The 25235-nt window shown below is 41.9% G+C and overlaps 1 protein-coding gene across 2 annotated transcripts in view; it reads right to left on the bottom strand.

Annotated features, from left to right (window-relative positions):
* Nucleotides 1–25235, bottom strand: part of RPTOR (regulatory associated protein of MTOR complex 1) — a 325607-nt gene that overhangs the window by 26662 nt on the left and 273710 nt on the right. The window contains exons 25-29 of one of the 2 annotated variants that reach the window (XM_081180842.1): nt 16494–16599; nt 12856–12970; nt 12392–12516; nt 9403–9507; nt 2333–2380 (exon numbers count right to left, since the gene is read on the bottom strand). In XM_081180842.1, the coding sequence (XP_081036968.1) occupies nt 2333–2380; nt 9403–9507; nt 12392–12516; nt 12856–12970; nt 16494–16599 (499 nt within the window). The remainder of the gene's footprint in view (nt 1–2332; nt 2381–9402; nt 9508–12391; nt 12517–12855; nt 12971–16493; nt 16600–25235) is intronic. The other variant, XM_081180843.1, reaches the window with a different exon arrangement.

Here is a 25235-nt window from a genome sequence, read left to right as displayed (position 1 = left end):
TCTCACCCCTTACTCTTAAAAAAAAAAAAGTGCAAGACCCAATAACTTTTATGTGCTCCTGGGCTGGGGGAAGCTCCTAATCCCGCCCCAGGCCTTGCCTGGAGCTTCTTTGATTTGAACATTTATTTAATTATAAATTGGATTTTTAAGCACTGCTTACTTTGAGTGTCAGATTGAAGGGACTAAGACCCTCAGACTTGACCAGGGAAATCTGTTATTAATGTCTTTTGTGGCTTTTGTTTTGCTAATCAGCAGCCTCATGGGACTGCTTTGAAGAGTGTGGAAGTGGTGCTCAGGGAGATTTGTAATTCTTTCCTTCCATACCCTACCCCTAAAGCAAACTCCCCCCTCCCTACATAAAGTCTGCTATAACTGGCATGGAGAAGACAGATGTGGACAGCAGCTCTCCCCCTAAGCTAATAGTGATAGGAGAAGAATTACATTGGAGAAAAAGCCATGGGATAGTGTTTAATAAATCTCTTTCTCCTGGAGTACTACTTCCCCACTCTTCAAAGCAGCCCCATGGGACCGCTAATTAGCAAATAAACTACAAAAGGTCCTAATCACAGTTCTTCCATGTCAAGTCTGGTTTGGACCTTAGAATGCATTAATTTCCCAGAAGCAATTGATGCAGTGGTATTTCCCTGGTAAATTTCTAAGGTTGTGGGAAGCAGGAGTGGGAGGTCTGGAGCACACTTTCTGTTAGTTGTGAGACTGAGGCAAGATGGAGGATAGCCTAAGAGGACACATTTACCACATTTGCTAAACTCCTTCAAATATCAGTACAACAACAAAAAGCAAACCCATTTACAGACAGCCCTGCATTGCCTTTAGCCATCATCCAGCGAGTGAGGAGAAATGAGGCTGGACCACATTGTTATGCTATTGTGATAGATACTATTGGTTGGCAATCTCACATCCCCAAATGGACCTTTTCTCACTTTTTTTGTTACATTTGACATAGAATAATGAATCAGAGACAAGGTTAGTCACATTTATCAGATGGGATGGCAGTGTCTTTGCACTTTATAATCTGGAGCAAATATTTCTGTGCTTTTTGCAGTCATTTTCCCACTCTGAAACTCTCCAACTCCTCACAGAAAGAAATGTGTTCTCAAAGACCTCAACAGGTGTGCCAGGCTGGCTCTGAAGCGGAGCTATCTATCCGTGTGCTCCTGACAAATTGTTGCTTCCAAAGCATCATCAGTATTGATTCTCTATGGTGGTTGCAATAAGCTGGTCTGGTCCCCAGCCTATCAAAAGGAAACCCCTTCAGCCTCCACCCTTCCTAATTTTAGCTTTGTCAGCTTGCCAGCAAGTTTCTACAAAAGATGGGATGCTCATAGTAATCCACTGTATTTGCACGTTCTTCTCCACTGCTTCCCAATAACCAGAGAAAGTTTAAAGGCCCCCACCTAAGAGAAGCCTGAATCACAGAACACACAGCCACCTTTGTTCTGATAATCACTGCAGACACATTCCAGCCCTTATCAACTAGTGAATATTAATAATTCATAGAGCGCCTAAGAAGATTACATCAGCTTTCTGACACATACCACACATACCATGTCCTGTTGTGCCAGCCATCTGTCACTATCTCAAAAGCTGAAGCAACAGAGAAGGATTTCAAGTCCCATCCCTCCACAGGTTTTTCCCCCCAGTCTCAGTCTAAAGAGCTAAATACATGCTTTACTGTAGGTTGAAAATGTTCAAAACCTTTTCCAGACAATTAATTGCCAAAGGCGGAAACCAACTTTCCAGATTGAAACAAGGTCACACTTGCCATTTACTTCCACTCAGCATCCCATAATTACAAATCAAAGAAACGTAGCAGTCAACAAAGACAGAGGCATTTCACGAAGAGATGCTCAAACATTCCAGACCATCTCTTGAACTGTTTAAGAGTAATGGTGGTGGCCGAGAAGCTGCTGTACCCTGAGCATGGCTGGCCTGCTGCGATCCTTGTATAAAGTGATCACACAACAATATTGCCTCTGCATATCTTGAAAACACTTTCGATTCCCACATTTTGTGATCAGGCTCCCGAAGCGAAGGAAAATGCACGAATCTCCTCCCTTTGCCTTTCTTCCATGTGGACACTTGAGGCCCATCTTGACAGAATATCAGATGTAGAAGCCCACACTGCATAGTACAGACAAGCAATACAAAGCAAGGAATGGGAAGGCCAGGAGAAGCTAAGCTGCCTTCCAAGAATTAACAGGACCCAGGAGATGTTAGAAGGAATGCCATTTTAAAAACAACAACAACACATATGATTAGAAGGACCACCCCTCCCGCGCTGATTGTAGGTAAGAGGAAAGAGAGCACTCACCTCCCTGTTTACTTCTGTCAAGATAGATTGAAACCCTTCGGGCCAGACCTGTGAGAAGACAGGGATTAAGGGGTTGATGCTAAGGGTAAGTTGGTCAGCCAAAGCAAAACAAATCTTAAAAAAAGGATTAGGAAAAGCAACCCAAAAGGAACAGAAAAGAACACAGTTAGAGAGAAGCAGTAGCGGCAGAGAGGCCTCCATTCAGGGAAGGAAGGAAGGAAGGAAGGAAGACGAGTAGGTTGATCACAGCAGCCATCTTAGGAAGCCATTAGCCATGAGGAGGAAAGCAAGACCGGTCTTCTTTTGCTCATGTGCTCAAATCCCACTCAGAAGGGCCCTGCTATACTCTACCTAGAATGAAAGGCACCTCGCTGTCAGCGGAGGAGTGAGAAATGAAAGCTGCGCTCCAAATGACCCCTCACCAAAGAAAAACCCACAAAGAAACCCAACACCCTGTGAGGGGAGAGGTGAATCCAAACAGCCAAGCAATGTCCTGCTCAGGCCTCACTGAGCCACCAGCTCAGCTGTGAAGCAATACAGTAGGCAGCAACAAAGCACACTTCAATGATTTGCTAATGAGCACTCATTCAGAGAGGAAGGACAATTTACAGAGGACTCTGCTCAAACAACTGTTTAAGTGGGGGAAATTAGCAGTACAAGGGGATTCATTTGAAGTCATCAGGAAGAAGGCTGGATAATGAGAGGAGCTGCAGGGTGGCGGCAGCAGCTCAGTTGTTAAGGACAGGGCAGCTTAGGCACATTCCCAGCCTAGCTGCCCTTGGTTTGCCCAAGGAACTCTAGAAAAAGAACCTGCTTGACCTTTTCCAGGGCAGGACTTGCATAGGCCACTCTCAAACACCATGGGCTCACCTTTAAAACAAGCCCCAAAACTGGGAGGAAGTAAAGCAGTGGTGATGGATGCCCTCAAAGAGCTCAGAGATGCAGCAGTTGGAGGTGGCAGCCCATTCTCTCCATTGTAAGGCATCACTTGTTCTGTACGGTGGTCTGAGAGCACCAGCCAGAGTACTTTATTTATTTACATTTATATGCCACATTTTTTCTCCTTGTCTAGATGGACTGCCTCTCTGACCTCAGGGAAAGATGTTCCTTATGCTGCTGTTTTTCTTTTCTCTTCAGTGTGGTGTAGTGGTTAAGAGAGGTAGTCTCGTAATCTGGTGAATCAGGTTCACTTCCCCGCTCCTCCATATGCAGTTGCTGGGTGACCTTGGGCTAGTCACACTTTTTTGAAGTCTCTCAGCCTTACTCACCTCACAGAGTATTTGTTGTGGGGGAGGAAGGGAAAGGAGAATGTTAGTAGCTTTGAGACTCCTTTGGGTAGTGATAAAGCGGGATATCAAATCCAAAACTCTCTTCTTCACTCTTCCTAATTCTAACTGGTAATACACAGGATGTGGTTATGCTGATGGGAACTGCCATGTCCTTCCCCTACCAGTCCACAGTCTGACCTAGGAGCCTGCATTATGCTTTCTGTTAAACCATTCATCTTAAACATCCTCTTTGTAAAAAAGAAAAGAAAAAAGTCACTCTGCCTATTCCATGTGAAACCTCGCATGCAATCTACATAAACCAGGACCTTTTGAAATAGTGTCTGAATCACAAAACTGACACCTGTGGGAGTAGCATCCTCTCAGGAATCACCTTGAGACTGTAACCTACTGAAGCACTAACTTGCACAAGGCTTGCCCTGCTTTTATATCTTTCCTATTTCTCCATGTCACCCTTCTCACTGGTTCAACTGCAAACAAAACCATCTAAAAGAGAACCACTCCACACACACACAAAGAAAACCCTGGAGAATAAAGGGGCTTGCTTAGTACCGGTCCATCTCTTGTTATGAGGAACAGACCAAGTCAGAATGACAGATCTGCTTGGCCAAAACAGCCAAGTGCTGAATTTATTCGGATGTTCATTTCAGCAACTTCCCCCCACCTCCTTCGGAGTGGTACAATATGAACTGTGCCTGCACTATTTCTGGTGGTGCCTGGGTGCTTTCATTAAAATGGTCATTATATCAACACCAATTCAGCACCAACCTGGAGCTGACTCATAATAATGTGCATAGATTCTGTGGTTCCCTCCACCCCCTGCCTGATTCTCTAGTGCTCACACAGCTGTTCTAATCTTCACATGATCCAAAATATTACGACTTTGCATAATGTGAAATTTGCTCCTGTCTTTCTTAGACCTAATCCTTTAAACTTTGATGGACAATGAATGTATTTGGTAGATTTGAGCCAGGAAAGGGCATAACCAATGCTAAGAAAAAAACCTGTTTGCTGTTGAAGTACGTAGTCAGTACAGAGCTGAAGCCTTTGGGTTTCCTATATATAGGCACATGAATGTTTTGCTGGAGAATTACACACACTTTTATAGGATTCCTTTCCTTCCATCCCTCTTAATCCACTCCAGCCTGTTCTTCACAAATGAGAAAGCTTGCACAAAGAGGTCAGGTCCACCCACTCCTTTAAGTGTGTCCTCTGCTCCTGCTGTTCATTCAATCCCCTGGTGAGGTCAGTGACCCATTTTTCATCAAGATGATTACATCACCAACTGAGGATTAGAAGATGGAGGAGAAAGATGGAGGAAAAACAACCAACAGCAGGGGATGCTAAAATTCAGGTATCGTTCCACTAGCATGTAAAAAGAGGAAGGAAGAGGAAGCACCATACAGAAAATCGAGGCCACAAGCACAATGGTCTCAGAGAGACAGGAGTCAGATTACAGCCCTGTGCCAAACTGCACCAGCAGTCTCCACAGCAAAGGCCAGGACTTCTAACAACAATCTCATTTCTACAGAGGACTCATTTAATTCACCCTGCACCTTTGCACAGAGTGAATTTAACTAACCCTCTCATTCCCACAGCAATATGCATAGGTAGTAACAAAACCAAGGACCGAAAGAGAAATTTAATAGTTCTGTAAAGGAAGCACAATCACTCTCCCTTAGTGCTGTTTCTTATTCACCGAAAGAGTGAGGAAATTACTGGGAGAAAATCCAAGCCATAGTGGAAATCAGAAACAACAGTCACAAGGGACCTGGGCAACTCTTCTCTACAGAAATCATTTGCTCATGCTATAGAAAAGTGTGAAAAGGGGATGATCAGGAACAGCTGTTCTTTACTATCAAAAAACAAACCATTGCCCATTACCCAGGGTAGGCTGTATCTGTAAATCAATGCTTCATGGGTATATTTTTTATGTCAACATGTTGGTTTGCTCTGCTCTCATTACTCTTACACGTTTTATTTTTTTATGATGCCTGAACGTTGTTTAAAAGGAGTTGTTACGTGGGCAGGTTTTTCTTGTCTTCTCATCTTCTGAACTGCAGCCACAGACAACAGCAGTGGCAGACACTTCAAAGGAAGAGCCAAGGATACAATTGGATTTGACTGCACACACCAGCCTCTGCTGGAGTCCAAGGGTTAAGGCAACATTTGCTTGTACACATTTTATTGAACTGAATCAATGAAATGCCACTTCTCTTCAGCCTCAAACTTTTTTTGTTGTAGTGACTCAAAACAATAAAAATGAATTATTTCAAAATAAGAGATGATAGCTAAACAGAGTATATTTTTAGCTAAAAACAGTCACTCTCATTCAGAATTTATAACAAAGGGCTTATAGGGTGTTAACATCAGAAGTGAGGATATCAGAGTACAGGAACACATATCAAGTTGTGTCCATGTGATAGCAGGTTCTCGCCTTACCTTAAACCTTTTAAAGCAGGATTAGGGAACCTGTGACCCTGCAAACATTGCCACACTACAACTCCCATCATCCCTGAACCATTGGTCATGCTGGCAGGGGCTGATGGGAGTTGAAGTTCAACATTAACTGGAAGGCCACAAGTTCTTCACCTACTTCAAAGGAATTACACGGGTTAGAAAACTACATTTCCAGTTTAACATATTGATTGTTGAGAGAAGCAATGTATTGGCTATCAGACTACGAGTGTCTCAGACGAATATTTTCAAAATTTAGTTATGGAGTTTGCTTGTCTATTTTTGTGAAGCAAAATGTAACACAGGATTTATCCCACTTTCTTTGGACTTCAAAGCCAGCTCTGAAATATTATTGCCAGCGTTGGACGCAGTATCATTAATATCAGCCTCCAGCGAACTGGTGCCCTCTACATGTTTTGCACTACAGTTCCAATCACCCCTAAACCTTGGCCACACTGATTGGGGATGATTGGGTTGGCTGCTTTATATGTATTCCATTTAAATTAGCCTTTTTGCTTAGTGCATTTGTACTTGAAGTATTTGCTAATGTAACTGTGTGTGTGTGTGTGTGTGTGTGTGTGTGAGAGAGAGAGAGAGAGAGAGAGAGAGAGAGAGAGAGAGAGAGAGAGAGAAACCTTACAAGTATGCTAAAGTTAAGATAATTTCTTTCTAGATTTTCTGATTGCAAATTCTGGATAAATTCATTGGTTTTGGTGGGGATAAGCAATAAAAATAACAGAAAAATGGGAGAAGAGCATGTAGTGGCGCATAAGGAAGTCTAACAAAGTTTTAATTTCTCCTACGATGATTAATTCAGTGCTTGTTTTGAAATACACACACACACACACACACACACACACACACACACAACCCTCTGCCTACTGGGTAATCCAACACTGGCTATGCTGATTCTCAAATACAGTGATACCTTGGGTTACATACACTTCAGGTTACAGACTCCGCTAACCCAGAAATGGTACCTCGGGTTCAGAACTTTGCTTCAGGATGAGAACAGAAATTGTGCTCCGGCGGCACGGCAGCAGCAGGAGGCCCCATTAGCTAAAGTGGTGCTTCAGGTTAAGAACAGTTTCAGGTTAAGAACGGACCTCTGGAACGAATTAAGTACTTAACCCGAGGTACCACTGTATGTGCTTTCAAGATGATTTAGGGTGAGATGTGTGTTTAATGGGATGGGATAGAAAGGACTGACAAAACACGGGACCAGGAGGAAGAGACGTTGGATGAAGATTGGAAGAAAGTTTTTAAAAAAATTTATTTAGGATTGTTTTGTAAAATTAATGAGTATTAGAAAAATGTTGGAACGAAATTATTTGGCTTTAGCAGAAATGTTAAAAAGAACTATGCAAGAATATGTTATGGTTATGAGAAATTGGTATAAATAAGATTTAAGTTTTAAGTTTTAGGGTTTTTTATAGTAAGATAAGGTTAAAATAGATTAAGGTAATTTAATGACAGAATATTATGAAAAATGGGAAGGATTTGCTGTGATAATTAATAACTAGAATACAAAAAAGGGAGGTGTGAGGAGGTTGATGAAATAAGGTAATGACAGTTAAGGATTTGAGAATATTGGATCTGTTTTTAAATTTTTGTGGTTTACTTTTGTTTTTTGATTTTGATGTGTTATGTGTTTTGGTTTTGCTTTTTGCTTTTGATTTTTATCGATTTGTATTGTTTGATTGCTGTTTGTTTTTCCCTTGTTTTTTTTTCCTTCTTTGTCTTTTTGTTTTTTCTGTAATTTTAAAATGCTTAATAAATATCATTAAAAAAAGAAAAAAAGAGAGATGTGTGTTTAATGAACATCACGTAAGCTTTAAAGCTTGGTAAAGGGACTGTGAAGACAAGACCTGGAGAGATCAACAAGATTTGACTTTGGTACTCTACTCTCCACCCAAAGCAGCAGAGGGAGTTCAAGAACTGCAAGATAAGCATCTCTTAGCTGCTTTTATTGGCAATATTCCTGTAAATGGCAGGATTTCACTCACAGCAATGTTTATAGCAGACATCTAACTGCCCATACTTTATGATCGGTTCTGTGCACATGTAATGGTGCGCTACAGAAGCTCGGGTTTGCAGCAGCTGCACCTCAAATTCCAGGCTACCTGGCCGAAAAGGAAGAGGAACAGAATCACCATAATATTCTTTTCATGGAAAGAACCAGAGGAAGGTCTGTCAAAGTTTTAAGATCTGAGTGAGGCATCGTCTGTGAATTCCAATGAATAGCTAGAAGGCACATTATACAGGAAAAGCAGGGCAATGTGAGGGAGGAAGAGGACATTAAAGGAAAACATGTAGGCAGCGCTACTGAAATGTAAAACCCTTAATGTTCAAAGGGCAGAGATTTTTATTTTGACGTATCAAACCACTATCACTTACTGGCTATGCCAGCACAAATATTTTAAATGGAATGCAAAGTGCTGGTTTAGCAACAGGAAGTTTTCAAATAAGCGGTTGTCAGGCTTCAGTGCTGAGATGCACAGGTTCAGAAATGAGAACTGTCAGAGCATTAATGACTCCTCGTGTCTTGGAAGCAGAGCAAGTATCCTTCATTATCACATCCAGCATAGTGGGGTTTTTTTGGGCACCTAACCCTGCACCTCAGTCTCTCAGCCGGGCTTGTTAAGTGATGGGTTTCTTGTTGACACCTAACCCTGCCTGGATTCTCAACATGTTCGGGACACTCAAACTACTTGCACTACCATCCTGTAAATGTGACATTTCACTTGACCTTCCATCCTCCCTCCACAATGAACAGCAGGAAATACTGCAAGCGGTGTGCCCAAGTCAAGGCAGGCTGAGCCAGGTAATATGGGAAGCATGCAGAGCTGGGGCAAAAGGGAACAAGCAAACCAAAAAAAGGATAGTGGCAAGAGGTGAGTTTTTGGGGTAAAACCCCAAAGTGAGAGGAGAAAACCAGCTGCAATAATGAGTCCAAGGAAGGGCAGTGCTTAGAAAAGCCTCACACAACAATTCTCTATCTAGAAGCAAAAAAGTTAGATCTGACCTCCAGTGATGAAACTCCAGCGCAGTCCAGGAAGGGAACTCACCTGTACTCCTCTGTTCAGCACTATGAAAAAGATTGCATCTATTCCCCATCTGGCATCTCTGCTTAATCTTACATTTATTATTTGTTTTTAAAGTATCGCGGGGCAGAAATTTCTCATCGGCTCCATCAAGACCAAAACATTGTTAACAAGGTATTACTGTAGACAGTGAAGACCACTCCATGTTACCTAACCCTGTTCCAAATGATGGCAAACTACTTTTGCCCCTTCAAATCCAGATAGAATGCTAGGTCATACCTACCGCGTGTTGTTGGTAGCATGTCTGACAAGCCCTGCCAGGCCGTTACCATCTCTGGATTCTTCTCTAAGTCAGCAAAGTTTTTCCACACCCTTATAGCACCATCATCTTGAAGGAATGACAGAAAGAAAACTATAAGGCAATTCAGCTCAGAAGGGTAAGCTGGGCTTACCCAGTACCGTAAATTAATCACCATTACTGATTTGGCTCCAGCAGTAAATTCATGCCATGCTGCTTCTGACAGATTCCACTAAACCATGGTTCTCCAAACAGGAAGCAGGCATCCTTATGGAGAGATCAATTGTTACTATGGAAAGCTTGATCTGACACTTTCTAATCATATTGTTGAGTCCGTTTGCCTCTTAAGTAAGGGAGTAATATGCCAAGCTCCACTATCCTCTGCCACATTCAGAGTGACAGGCAGCAACCTAGCTTGACAGCAATATAGATTATGTATTTCCAGATGGCCTTACTGGTAATTAAGTCAGCCATTTTGGAAGGAATTTTGCTTCCTGCGGTCCTAGTATTATCCCAATTTTGATTTTGAATTGGATGATCACTGGGTGCAAATAGCATCTTACTGTGTACTCTATGCTGTCCATGAATGTAACAGTTCTGCTCTCATCAAAATGCCACCCCACATTTCCCCCCATTTAATCTGGATTTACCTGTTCTGTGGAAATTCTGATAGGTTAAAAAAGGAGGGGGGAAACAATCAATCTGGATTAAATGGGGGGAAATAATATGGGGTTGCATTTTGATGAGGATGAGACTGTATGTGCCCTGCAGGAGTAACACAGAGTTTCCAATAAACTGCCATGTGGAAACACCCACTGAGGGTTATAATACAAGAAGAGATGGGGACTGGATCTCCCATTGGTGTAACAGTAGCCACTAAAGGAAGGGGAAAGGATCTGATCTAGGTTGCATTGCAGCATTAAGGTCAAATTCTGATAGGTTAAAGTTTTATCCATGCAACACTTTCCTAAGAAATATTCTCCCAAACCATTATTTGCCCTATCGGCAAAACATATAGGTACCATACAAGAAGCTCTTTTTGATTTTAAATTAGAGGCACACATTATGAAAAAAACTGGAGAACATGTAATATAAAGATTCTGTTGGCTTTCTATTTTATTCTTTTCCTCGAAGTGTTCTTTTAGTGTGTTTTCCGCCTGAAAATGAGCAAGGATCTTATGAATGATTCTAGCCTGGCATGGCAATCTTTAAGACCAGTCTGCTTGCAGCACCTTATTTCTCCAAACCTTCATCTTATTTGTTGCTCCCTCTTGTCATTCAGCAAACATTTTCCCCCACTGTTTATGGGAGCAATGCTTTAGCTGTCTCATAGTCCGTTGGCCCAATTTTCCTTATTAAGTCAAACACTACAGCAATAAAAAAAATCCAGTTGTTTAAGGAAACAGGGAAAACAGCACTTTATGCTGCTGCTGCTGCTGCTACAACTGTATATAGCAGCACATGTTTTATTAGTTTATATACTTGAGACTAGACAGGAACATTGAAGATGCTCTAATCTAAAAATAGTACAGTGCTGACTCCCCACCATCCCCATATCTATCTGTAGAGGGACTACTGAAATGGAGGTATTATAGCAAAACATTTCAGCTTCCACTTTCTTCACCAGCTCTCATATAAATCAAGGGTGCTATAGTCAAGGTGGTAAGACGACTACAGCACCCTTTGACCGACATGAGAGTCAAAGGGAGCCACAGAAGGCAGAAACCAAAACATTTTGCCTTAATATATCTGTTTCAGTAGTCACTGTAATAAATAAATGGGATTAACTCTACCCTTCCAAGCAAATTTGTCTGAAGTGCTGTTTGATGCTTTTTTGTGTGTTTTTTTAAATCTCTGTCTTTCTAAATTGGTGATAGCAGCAGTATTCAAACATGGTTAATGAAAATAGACTCAGTAGTTTAGCTTCTTCCTGCTTGTTATGGACAAAGCTTTATTCATTAACTGTATCATAAACTTAGATAGGGCTGGAATAAATACAGATGATTATCTATAAAGGTTTTGTGATTACCTTGGCTATAGACTCAAAGCAAGAAGGCTAAAACTGAAAACATTTGTAGTATGCACAATAATTTCCAAATGAATTCCACATACCAAACCCTCAAATGTATTGTTAATTTGGGGGGGGGGGAGAAGAGAGAATTAGGCCACACTTTGCTGAGGCGGATGTTTCTCTGGATGGATGCACAGTTTTTCATTTGCATACACATATGATTCCCACTGCAGTTCATGGGAGCCTGGAGTCTTGCTTATGCACTCAACATTAGTGTTGTTCACTAGCACAACAATGATATGCTTAGGAAAAATATGCTGGGCAATAGACTGCACAAAATAATGCTGCTTTTGGAAGGGATTGTCACATAGCACAATATTCCTGAAGACACACCCTGCAAGAATAATGGTCTCTGGAGAAGCTTACTTTATCTGTTAACCCGGCCTGAAGTCCTATGGAGCAGAGGATTACTCTGGAGTTGTGATGGCCAAAGAAAGTGCACAGGGGTTAAAACTGATGGTTAGGATTCCTGATGTCAGGATGAGAAAAACTGGTATGAGGAAACAGGCTAGTGCTAGACTGTCCTGATTCCCAAAGCATTTTCTGAACTTGGGGTGAAATGAAGGTGAGGGCAACAGACATGGTAAGAGATAGCTCACAGGAAGATTCTCAAACAGAGAAGCTCCAGTGTGCTTGAAGAGTTTTGTGAGTGACTCAATAAGTTTGTAGGCAGGATGCACTGAAGACAGTGCAAAATAAAAGGCTACGGAAGTTTTCACTCTTGGTTCAAAAAAATACAACCTTTATTAAAAGGTGGTCCCTTTACTAAAACAGATGAATAAAATAAGGAAGCATGTATAACAATACACCTCTGTGTGACTGAAATGCAAGATGAGGTCCATAGACTGGGCAAAAAACACTTTCTTAGCCCTCCCTTAAAAAAATATATCAGGCCATACCCACCTGTAGCAGTCAGGAGCAGAGAACAGTCTTGTCCATTCAGATATTCCATGGCAGTGATCCTTGTGTAGCGTGGGTTCCCATTGTGAAAATAGTCCAGCTTTTCTCCCTTTTCCCAATCCCAAAAACTGGGAAAGGCAGGGGGGGAAACAAATAGGTAAGTTGGATTCAGGTTCCAAGTGGATTTAAGTTCCCAGGATAAAAAAAAAAAATGTTATTCTATACACTGGCTCCAAATCAAATGTATTCCTTCAGCCCACCCACCCCATTTTGAGTATTTAACAACTTTTGATTAATGTCTCTTCATTACACCTCCGGCTTCCGCAGAGAAAATAATAAGGCTGAAATTCTATTAGCAGGGTCTGTAACAAATCCAGGCACAACAAGACGACTGCATGTATGAGGCTTTTGCTTAGCAGCAAGAACAGGGCACCAGCTCAAGGGTGTTTAAAATGCCAGTGCCTTACCAGATGCTGTCCTTGTCAGCCACCGCTATACATGGGGTGAATGGGTGAAACTTGACCACTGACGGCATGCCAGGGTTCCTGTTCAGGAAGATTTGATCATCTAGTCGTGAAATACCTAGGGGGGAAAGAAGGAGAAAAACAACATGAATAGTGGTATCAGGACCTCTCACAATGCCAGCCACCCTGAGCCCTAAGACTGGCAGGGGAGGTCCTATCAGTGGGACTGCCAATATATGCTGCCTGATTGGCATTAAGCCATGAGAAGGCCTTCTCCTGCTAGTGGTTTTCTCTTTGTGGAATGCCCTCCCTCGGGAGGAGCATCTCCCTCATTAGTAACTTTCAGTAGGGACTTAAAAACACTCCTGTTTACCCAAGTACCTGATTGCTGAAAGACTGTTCATGGCAACTCTGAAATTATTAAGCTGCGAGGATATGTGATTGTTTTAAGTTTTAAAATATTTTAAATTGCTTATAAATATGTTTTATTTTTATTGTATTGTTTTAGGACTTTGGTGTGTTTTTTGTTTGCTCTGGGTTCCTTTGGGAGGAAGAGCGGGGTAGAAATGTAATAAATATTCATAATCATAAAAAATAAATTCTGATACTCAAGACTACATTGAATGTACATAATTTAGTATTCTACAAAGGAGGTTCTTGAAATATGCTATGCTTGGTCTCCTCAAATTAAAGGAGGGAACCCACCCTGTTTCTGCCCAGGCTATCTTTATTTGTCCTCGGTCCACACAGAAAATGAAAACATCACTCAGCAAGTGCCCAACTGTTGTACTTGATTCCCTCCTGCATTACATGTCTATTTTCTGTGTGAGAGCACAGGGGAAGACGGCCAAGTTGTCTTCACTGTTTGATAGCCTCTCCTGACATTGCATTGCATTCCTGACAAATTGGAGATCTCACAAATCTTTTCAGATTTTGATAGCAGCGCTCTAAGGAGGTTAAGACGAGAACAGATTGGATTAAGCAGGCAAAATGTTTGTGCCTTGTTAAATACTTATTGCACTATGCCAATAAAGGCTGAATGGGCAGGTGAAAAAAGAGATATCTTTACAATATAATGTGCAACTACGAAAAGAGCCGAAGTTTCATACTTAAATAGGGCTCAAAGCCCCCAAATATTAATGGCAATTTCACACAAGAACATCATTTTCTGGAGTTCCAGTGTAAAGCAAATCTGACTATATTCTTGTGACAAAATGTTTTTTGCAGGTAAGTGGAGGCAGATTTCCAAAATGGACAGCATCAAAAAAATTCTCCAGTGTTTCCACCACTGCTAAGAGTATGCAAAATAAAATTCTGAAACTGGCATACTTAACTGTTTGCAGAGTTGTATGCATTGTTCCTTTAAAATAAAAATGCAAGGCTCTCTTCTCTGCTGACTCAAGCCTACTAGGTCTCAAAGGACTGAGCTATATGTGAGAGACAGACCATCTCTCTCGACAGATTAATATTTCACACTAATCTTTCCCCAGCTGACATCTGTAGACGGAAAGTCCCCCCAAATTTTCTCATCCCTGGTGAGAGCAATCTTGAGTCACGCTGAAAATGGCAGTATAGGTGAACAGCACAAATTTGCTCTTATTCACTGGCCAACCAAGCTGCAGAAAGAGTAGAAATGTCAATTCTAACCACAGCTATGCAAAATTAAGGGGCCACTTCAGCAAGATACAGGGAATTCAAATATCCTCTGTCATTAAACAATAAAGCCCACAGCCTGACTGCTGCCTCGTAAATGAATAAAGAGTTATAAATAAGCAAGATGCGCTTTCAGTACAGCACTGAATATATATGCTGATGAAACGTGAGTCCAATGTATATGAAGGGAAAGAAGCTGTAAGTGTAAAAGAGGCCACACATAAAAAAGCATTGCAGAAACATGACAGGATATGAATAAACAATCATTTATGGGGCCCCATAAAACCAAAGGATACTGAAACCCTTTAGGTGCCTTGTGAATGTGAAGGGGATACAGCAGGCTCTTGCAGATCACAAGCTAATTTGCTGAAAACCCCAGCAGTATTAGACACCTATCAAACTCTGACTCTGCTCTTTGGAGAAGGTGAAAATGCTGGCATTTCGCCTGCAACACCATCTCTTGTAAACAAGCTGCCGCATCCATCTAAACTTTACTGGATGGAAGAAAAGCCTGGCTATGTTCAGCAGCATATGTTCAACGTCTTTGAGCAATTCGTTTTATCTCGAATATTTTGCTTTTGGTGGGGCATGCCATTTCTGATCAGCATAACTGTCCAGAAGCTCTGCTACTAGCATTCAGTGTTAGCAAGCTTCCTCGGTAGGCACATGTTTCACATACGCACCCCCCCACCCCCCACCCCAGAATCCCACCTTTAAGGTAAAGGTAAAGGGACCCCTGACCATTAGGTCCAGTCGTGGCCGACTCTGGGGCTGTGGTGCTCATCTTGCTTTATTGGCTGAGGGAGCCGGCATACAGCTTCCGGGTCATGTGGCCAGCATGACTAAGCCGCTTCTGGCGAACCAGAGCAGCACACAGAAACGCCGTTTACCTTCCCGCTGGAGTGGTACCTATTTATCTACTTGCACTTTGATGTGCTTTTGAACTGCTAGGTTGGCAGGAGCAGAGACCGAGCAAATGGGTGCTCACCCCGTCGTGGGGATTCAAACTGCCTATAGACAGCGGCAATAGAATTACATGGGCAGATTTAGCTAGTTACTTACGTTTACGCACAGATCTTAATATGGGATAATGATTACTGAGCACAATCAAAATATGCACATGCTTCGAATGTCAGCGGGGAATAGCTCAGCTACAATATGCACATTTCCTGGGTTAGGGAGAATTAGCTAATTAATTCTAACCACTACTGAACTATTGCACCCACGCAACATACGTGTGAAAAGGAGCATGTATACAGGACGCAAAAGGAGATGGGGTTGGAGGGCAAGTGTCCTGCTGCTGAGAGAGACACATTAGTCTTCTCCCTCTGTGTCTGTCTGTCTGTCTGTCTGTCTGTCTGTCTGTCTGTCACTCTCTCTCGGCTCACATTAAAAACCAGACCTCAGTGATGCAAAGTGGAATGAATGTAGTGAAAAGCTGACTTAGGCAAGGACTAAAATACCTATTTAAAACACAGGCACACAAGGATAGGAAGAAGGGGCTACAATTTGCAGGGAAAGAACTTGCCACCCCAGGAAAACAATATAACTGGGGCACACTGAAACTCCTGGGTTAGTCAGGAAACAGTCAGGAGCAGAGAACAGCCTTGTTCATTCAGATATTCCATGGCAGTGATCCTTGTGTAGCTCCTAAATTCCTGGGTTAAGAAACAGTGGGACAACCACAAATCATATTGGCAATATCGGAGCAGAGTGTCTCCCAGACTCTTGTAACTAGCAGCCTGCTGACTCCGCATGCATATGCTTTACCCAAGGAGAAAAAGGCTGTCTAACTCTCGAAAGCAAACAACCCCATTACAACAAAACAAGTTGAAGTTGTGAGCAGAAGCTCACGCTAAAGAGGTCAACACTGGCCAAACAAATGGTTTATGAACAGTGTTCTTCTTCATGGCCTCATGTAAAGAGTGGATAAGCATTCTTCTTGGTGCCAGGAGATGTATAAAGGTAAGGGAGAAAAAGTTGACCACCTTTTTGGATGATTTTCTGTGCTTGCTTTCGGACTCTGGCATTGCGCAGAAACCGCCACTCCCTTTCTTTGCGGACCTGGCTCTCCAAATCATGTTCTTCTGGAATCTGCCAATAAATAATAATAATAATAATAATGAATACAACAGGAGAATGGCAAAAAAGGCTTCTTGCGATTCCAAATGCCTGCTAATTTAAACCAGAACAGGGACCCTTCAGCCCATGCAATCTGACCAAAACCAGCAAGGGGCAGATGAGGTTTTTCTGTTCTTATACACTTCATTACCTTCTGAACTGCACATCATCCACCACTGGGCCCCAGGGCTGTCAAGTGATCAAAGCCTCAGTTGTTTCTTTTAACCAATTAAAATAAATATGATAAAATGTCTACACAGGCAATATTTTCAAGAAATCTAATGCAGATAATTTTTCATTGACAAACGACAGGGAATTCAACTGGAATGCACTGCCTGAATGCAGATGTATACATAGATCAATTGCAAAAATAATATTGGCACTGAAATCCTCTCACTCGGGACATTTATTTTAAAATGCACATTTTAAGCCTATGGCTGATAAACCGTATCCGTTATTTGACAAATATTCCAAAACCTATTCTTTACTCACTCTTTTGAAAAGGTCTATTTGTTTTTGTCTTGTCTCATTCAGGCTGCAAGTTCTCACAGAAAGCAAATGAATACCCCATTTTCTTAAACAGCAACGTAAATTTATGAAGCTCATATAAATGGCTTGTCACAGCAGATATATTTGAATCTTGTGGCTGCTGTTACGAACCCGCAAGCTCATCCCTAGTACAGGACCATTTTTACACTTGTCTCCAAGGCTTTCTTCTGTTTAGATGGAAGGAGTGCAACTTCTGCATAATTCCTTATGAATAAAAGGCTCCATAAAGTATGTGGCAGGGAAGTGTAAACACAGAAGGTATAATTCAAAATTGGAGACAACATGTGGAGATCCTGTACTTCTTCCTGTCGAGGGCCTGAGCAGCTAGGGGATCGTAAAGATTCTGCCCCGTTATTTAAGGAAGCAAGCACACTCAATTGCAAGAAGTTGATGCTGCTCATATTTTGGGAATGGCTGCTGAAAACAATTAGGCAGAAGTGTAACGGCATGAAAACATACATATTAAATGTCAAACGTGAGTTGGCTTTCTGTGCAGAGAAAGGTGTACTTTGGATTTTCAGAGCCAGGCCTGCAGTTTTCAAACCAAGCACTCACTCAGCTCAGGTGTTTTGCTTTCATGACGACATCCTTTGAAATTATTATTCATGCCATGATGAAGACTCTGCTGATATAAAACAGTGCTGCTAATCAGTTGGTACTGTAGCCTGAGAGACCAGGCATTGGTTACCACTGAGAAAAGAGGCGTGGTAGCTGTTAAATTTGTTCTAGACCAATAGGAATCCAAGGAAGAACATTTCTTTTAGAAGAAGAAGAGTTTGGATTTGATATCCCGCTTTATCACTACCCAAAGGAGTCTCAAAGCGGCTGACAATCTCCTTTCCCTTCCTCCCCCACAACAAACACTGTGTGAGGTGAGTGGGGCTGAGAGACTTCAGAGAAGTGTGACTAGCCCAAGGTCACCCAGCAGCTGCATGTGGAGGAGCGGGGAAGCGAACCCGGTTCCCCAGATTACGAATCTACCGCTCTTAACCACTACACCACACTGGCTCTCTTAGACTGGTTATCAGAACCTCCCAGTTCACAACAGAAAGAAAGACATATCAATAAAGACTGAAAGGGCACACTTAGTCCCTATCAGTCCAGAAAAAGTATGCCAAATCATATTGCCATGCAAAAAGGATTCACAGCAGCCCATCCTCTAGAAACAAATCACAACAAGATTACAAAGCTAGACAGCATTTATTTTATTATTTAAAAAATAACAATTCTCCCTCACTCTCCCCAGTAGTTTTCTTTGGCAACAATCCAAGGTTTGTTAGACGGAACATGAGAAATGAACAGCAATGTACAGCAATAAGCAAACCCAAGATAAAATACATTAAAGTATTTTCAAGTGGAGAGATATCCTTTGATAAAAATGTCATTTCAAAGGAATAAATTGGAAGAAGATCTAAAAGGACTCTGTATCAAGAAAAGAAGACAAGGGGCATGTACAGAATCTAAACATTACCAGTTGGCATCTAGAATGGCTTTTGTAGGTATGGATTAGGGAAAGCTTCTTCCCTGTGTAACAGCTCCCATGGAGTTAGTCTGTCCATATCAGAAGCTGGCTGCACCTGCACCTAAGTGCCTTCAGCACATTTGTTGTGTTGGCCTACGATGCCAAATATGTTCATATGTTCATTTGTTTCACCTTATCTGCTCTACCATGCCAAATTATGGAAAGGAAGAGCTAGATGGTTTTCTCTATGTAGTCATATGAGGAAGTATCACATACATAAACAGAAAATAGGTTGCATCCAATGAAGTTGTTCCTTTACTGCAAGGAATTTAGAGCAATTTATGCCGGAAACCAGATGAGGACCAGGGCATTAGCTTCCTGATCACAAGCTTCCATACTGTGCAATGTACTAGAGCAAGCTGATATACTTTGTCACTTTGCAATGAAATTTCTCCTCTCCCTGTGCATCCCCCATATCTATTCTGGCGGTTCCTCAACTTTCTAGGGCAGATTTGGGAGAGGCACAGGAGGGTATGTAGAGAGAGCAGAAGGAGGAGAAGTTCTGCTGCACTAGCAGAACAGGACAGCTTCATTGGGAACAACTCAGTATTTTTGGCCTCATACTCTGGTGAGCTGTAGTGGAATGCACTGATGAACAGGACTGACCCACAACATTTTGGCACCCGAGGCTAACCACAAAATGGTGCCCCTATCCCCACCAGGGGAGAAGGGTGAGTGAAGATCTGCATCAGGAACAAGGATGGAAGGAAGATCTACATGAATATCTGCTGCCCCTATGGCTCCTGCCACCTGAGACGGTCGCTTTACCCTGCTTCATGGGTAGGCTGGTCCTGCTAGTGAATGATGTTGCTAAAATCAAGGCAGTACTTGGTTCTAGCAACTCGGGAGGGGGATGGAATAAACCATCTACACACAAATGGGAGCAACCTGAGATCAGTACATGTGCAAATGTCTCAATTAGTGGCCAATTATCAGCAAGGGATTAAGAGTGTGATCCGAAATAAGTGATTTAAGAATAACATTAATTCCTTTCCCAGAAATAAGGACTCGCTAGAGTATTTGCATTTTTTCAGCTTAGGTGACTGGGTTACAAAGGTGGGGCAGGATGGAGTATTATAAAATTATGCATAGTGTAGAGGAAGTGGAATGAATGATACTCCCTCTCTCATAACACTTCAAATTAGAGGTCATCCGATGAAACTGACAGGCACAAGATTAAAGATAAACAAAAGAAAGCACCTTCACACCATGCAATTCATAATGGCTTAGATGGCTTTATATGCCTGTTGTCTTTGTTCATGGAGTTTTCTTGGCAGGGATACTGGAGTGGCTTGCCGGTTCCTGCTCCAGGTGGATCACGTTTGGTCAAAACTCTCCACTATGACCTGTCCATCTTGGGTGGCCCTGCACAGCATAGCTCATAGCTTCTCTGAGTTATTCAAGCCCCTTCGCCATGGCTTAGTATACATACTAGTATACATACTTCCATACATACATAGTATACATACTTCTATACATACTAGTAGTGATGTATGGAAGTGAGAGCTGGACCATAAAGAAGGCTGATCGCCGAAGAATTGATGCTTTTGAATTATGGTGCTGGAGGAGACTCTTGAGAGTCCCATGGACTGCAAGAAGATCAAACCTATCCATTCTGAAGGAAATCAGCCCTGAGTGCTCCCTGGAAGGACAGATCGTGAAGCTGAGGCTCCAATACTTTGGCCACCTCATGAGAAGAGAAGACTCCCTGGAAAAAACCCTGATGTTGGGAAAGATTGAGGGCACAAGGAGAAGGGGACGACAGAGGATGAGATGGTTGGACAGTGTTCTCGAAGCTACCAGCATGAGTTTGACCAAACTGTGGGAGGCAGTGGAAAACAGGAGTGCCTGGCGTGCTCTGGTCCATGGGGTCACAAAGAGTCGGACACGACTAAACGACTAAACAACAACAACAGATGGCTTTAAAAAGACAGGACAAATTTATTGAGTGTTAGGACTATTAATAGCCATTAGTAATGAAATCTACTGCGATCTCTACCTTCCGAGGCAGTAAAGGAAGTGTAAACCAGTTTTTGCTGTTGGGGGGCAATCAGTGGAGGATGGCTGTTGCGCTCATGCCATACTTGTGGGCTTCCCAGATGGAGGATGATAGACTAGATGAACCATTGGCTCAATCCAGCAGGCCTATTCTCACACTACGTTTGTTCTCTCCTTGCAGTCATTTTTTATTTTTTTACTTTAGAAAAGACTTTCTATAGTAAACAAAAGACAAGCTTCTGTTCTGTTCTATTCACTTCTATGTGGGTCTCCCAGAGGTGTGTGGGTGTATGGAATAGTGTTACATGATTAGGATCATGACACACTACAGATTTCTAACACCTCTTGGCTTCCACTCAGACAGAAACCAATTACAATTCAGAAGTATCCCACTGAGCAGTGCCATGTGAAAGCCAATGAAGTTGTTCTCCGCTTTATCCATATCAAGATGGAAACAGTCAGCAAGGGGTTGTGGAAATAAGGACAGAGGATGGATTTTCTCCTTGCAGCAATAAATAATGTTATAGGGAGATCTCTGCTGGTTTCACAGTGATGAAACAGTTTCCTAAGGGGCTAAATCCTCCATCAGTTGAACAGAGCCAGAGCCACTGTGGAGCTGAGGTGGCAACCTGTGGCTATTGAGGCTAGGGTGTGAGTGTATATTTTTGTTCATATGTTGTCTGCATTAAACATAAAAGATCCTAAAAGTTGCAGTCAGACACAGGGGCAACACCAATACTGCACGTCCCCGACTTTAAACGTTTTCAGAACTCTTGAGGTGGGAGTGGGGCTGGATCTATGATTACCTGAGCATTGCTATTAAATATCAGTTAAAGCACTACCAGCTAAAGCACTACACTCTTTTCTGAAACAAACCTTGTTCTGCTTTTCCATAAATCAAACACTGACTGATGCCAATGATTTGTAATGCCACCAGTCAGTGCATAGAAGCATAATGCCTATTTCTCAGGGAAAGAATGTTCCCTTCCACACCAAACCTTACAGAAATTAGGTGTACTTGCAGCCCCTTTTGCATGTATTCCTCACAAGAGCATCTACTCGGTCACCCTGCCTGCTGCATGTGTTTCCTAGCAGAGTCTTGGCATAAGGATCCAGGCTCTCTCTCCTATCTACATTTAGTTCACATTTCATGGTGTGTGTGTTTAAATGCAGGCAGCTGAAATTCTCAGAAGGCAGCAGGAACAAAACAAGATTCTTTACTCCTGAATGTGCCACGTACAGCATTTTCAGGAGACTATTCCACATAACTCTAGAGAACTATATAGATTGTAAGGATGTCAAGCTCAGCTAGATGAACTATGGAATAACCAGGAAAACAGCACAGCTGCAACTGATGGCATATACCAATTTTGCTCCTTGGATATGTGCAGTGCTAGCTTTTGTTTCATAGACACTAATTATTGTTCAGTGTAGCGTTAGGATTATTATTATTTTTTACTATCTTTGGTGAAGAACACCCTGTAGGATAAAGCATGTGCGGTGTCCATGAAACCTCTGTTAACAGGCTCCCAAATCGACTTTTTATGCAACATGAGCAAAATGGAAAAGATAGTGGTAGGTAGAGAAAGAAGCAAGCATAAAGGTATACTGCACATCCCTTGGATGGGATCTTTAATACTGGATTCTAGAGGTTTTTAAGCAGAAGTTGAATGGCCAAATGTCATGTAAGATCTAGTTGAGATTCCTGGGCTAGATGACCCTCAGGGTCTCTTCCAACTCTACAGTTCTATGATTCTATAAGGAATCACAGGTTTTTCCACTGGAAGCACAGGTCTAGAACTCCTCCTAGGAGAAAAGCAGTTTGGGGGATGAAGAGTTATGGGGTGGGGAGCAATGGATGGTGAAAGAGTGATGGACTATTGTTCCCCATAACATTTCATTTTTGAATGCCAGGCTGTAACTTTGGCCAGGTGGCGTTTGGATTCATAGAGTTCACCAGTATTGTGTAAAAACTGCCAATACACCTTCCCAAAATTGGATAAGCATTTTCTAATGTTTCCTGAATTAGAGCCAAACCTTCGTCCTGGTATGCTTATATTGATCATGAGGTCTTGTCATGAACAAGACCTGCCTTTGTGTGTGAGAGAAAGCAAGCAAGTGGGGATGAGCAATTGTGTGGTAGGAGAGAAGAAGAGAGATGGACAGTAGAGTGGAGAAGTAGTGAGTGGACTCATGAGAGATTGTGGGGGTGTGGTGGAAGGGCAAAGAAAGGAGATGGTTGAGGGTGAGGATTGTGCAGGGGAGGGAAAGATGGGCAGAGACAGTGTGAGGAACAGATTCACCCTTGATTTGGGCTATTTGTGTACATGGGTATTTAAAATCAGCCACGTTGTTGGCTGCAGGTTTCTAAGGTGGCAATCCTAAGTACACTTACCTGGGAGTAATCCCCACAGAACAGATGGGGCACACTGCATAGGAGCAGACTGCAGACCAAATTCTATTTCCAATAAAGCAAGTCAAATGATGGGACAGCCCTATGAGTATGATCTGTGAGATATCAATCCACCTGTTTTATTTCAAATATCTCAGCAAAATTCAGTTCCGGGGGAAATGCTATAACTCTTCAATATTAGTGGTGATAGGGAATATGAGGTAAAAATGAACACGTTATATAGGATCGCAGTAATTTTAAAATATGGATAAAATTCTCTTACTACCCAAAACCCTTTTGTATATATATATTCCTGGAAACCCTGATGAAAGAAATGGGACATCTATTTCCAGTGGAGCTTGTGGAAGGAAAATTCTTGCTGGAATGTGCCTCATATCTATGGTAGTAAATAGTTATTGCTGGACAAATCTCTCTCTAAAACTGTGTTGTAGTTCTCTATTCAGCAACAAGTAATTATTCAAAGCACTCCAAATATTCTTAAACTTCTGCTTAAAAAAACAACAAACTGAAGTACTCACACTAAAAACACACACCCTGTGTGCACAGAATGATGCATTTTGATTGGCCATCTGGAGTGATTTATTAGATTAATAAGGCACCACTCTGGCGAACAGCTATTCTCAGAAAGTAGATAAATGTTTTTAATAATCATTGGGAGTTAATATATTACCCATTCTGAATGGTAAAATAAAGATAGCATTATCCTAATTCTTTTATTTTTAAAACATCTACGTACTGTTCTCTAGACTTGGAAACAAGCACATAAAAGTCAGTTTGGCCAAAGTAGTTGGACCAACAGCTTGAAGCTAATTAGTAATTAAAGTAGTAACATTTCCAAATGTTTCAATGCCTGTGTACCTATGGGTATCAAGAGAAAATTAATTGCATTTGTGCTGTAGTTGATGAAGTACCAAATGTTTTACTACCTGGCAAATTCTCTTGGTGGTTCAATTAAAAAAAAACACAAAAAACTGGGGAACTGCAAATCCACCTGTAAAACATGTTGTTATTAAGAAAAAAAATTGCTTGAATATAGAGCCAGTTAGTGTTTTGCTTTGATGACCAGTAGAGCTCTTGGGTATACAGAAAAAATATTGACAGAGATCTCTGTAACAAGTTTTATATTCTTAAAAAAAAAGGGGGGTGTCAGCCATTGTTTCTTTATTCCAAAACCCAGGTGTAACCTGATACCTGCAGCACCTAGCAGAAACTAATTCAGTCTGTAATTTCAATCTTGGAATAGAAATGAAATGCTGATCACGTGATTAAAACATGCAGTCTAATTTTTGTACTTTTAAATCTTGTTTCCCTTGCCCCCACCTCCCATTTGGATACCACCTAGCCAGATGAAGAGCTAGAACTAAAACTTAGCTCACTAGTTCGTGATATTTTGGCTGGTGCTTATAAATGCTGGTTTTGGAGAAATACATGGATTATTCACATGTCCATTCTGGGCCTCCTGGAGGCACTAAGCGCACACAGGTCTGTTGGGTGTCCGTGTCTTTGTTACTTCACAAAATATTTCTCCCCCAGAAAGCCCAGCAAGAGCTATGTGTGCTCACTACCAACAAGGTAGGTTACTGTAATGAAAAGAAAAGAAGAAGCTGGAATAGAGGACTGAAAATGGGATCAGCTAACAGAGGCCCTCAGGTACATATCCCCACTCCCGCCCCCCTTTGCTGAACTCTTCTGTACATATAATACCACACAGCTCTGGGATTTGTTGTGTTGAAGCATGAAAATAGAGGGTTTCATACTCACACAACACCCACCTACCCACCATACAACTGTATATGAAGTTTTAGGGCCAGCTTGGGAAAAAAAAGCTCTCTCAACCCTGAGCCTATAAAGTACAGCACTATTCAAAATATTTTGTTTAGTTGTCCGCTGCCACTTGTTATCTTATTATGCCCTCCTCTGTTCGTTCGTTTTTTAGTAAGTATTTTCTGGAGCAGCAGCAGTGGCTGTTCAGTGCCTTACACTGCTGCACTTTAACATTTTTGAAGCCAAGACCGCAGTCACTGACTGCGGACATGAACCAACAGCCTTTGCCGATTTGTGGCTCCACAGAAATTTAGGGGGAAGCTTATCTTGAACCTGGAGGTTCTATATTGCCATCCATTGATA

Source organism: Podarcis bocagei (genome assembly GCF_964188305.1).
Source record: "Podarcis bocagei genome assembly, chromosome: 2".
Classification (NCBI taxonomy): Eukaryota; Metazoa; Chordata; class Lepidosauria; order Squamata; family Lacertidae; genus Podarcis; species Podarcis bocagei.
Note: the sequence above shows the minus strand (reverse complement) of the source record. Positions and strands in the feature narration are given on the sequence as shown.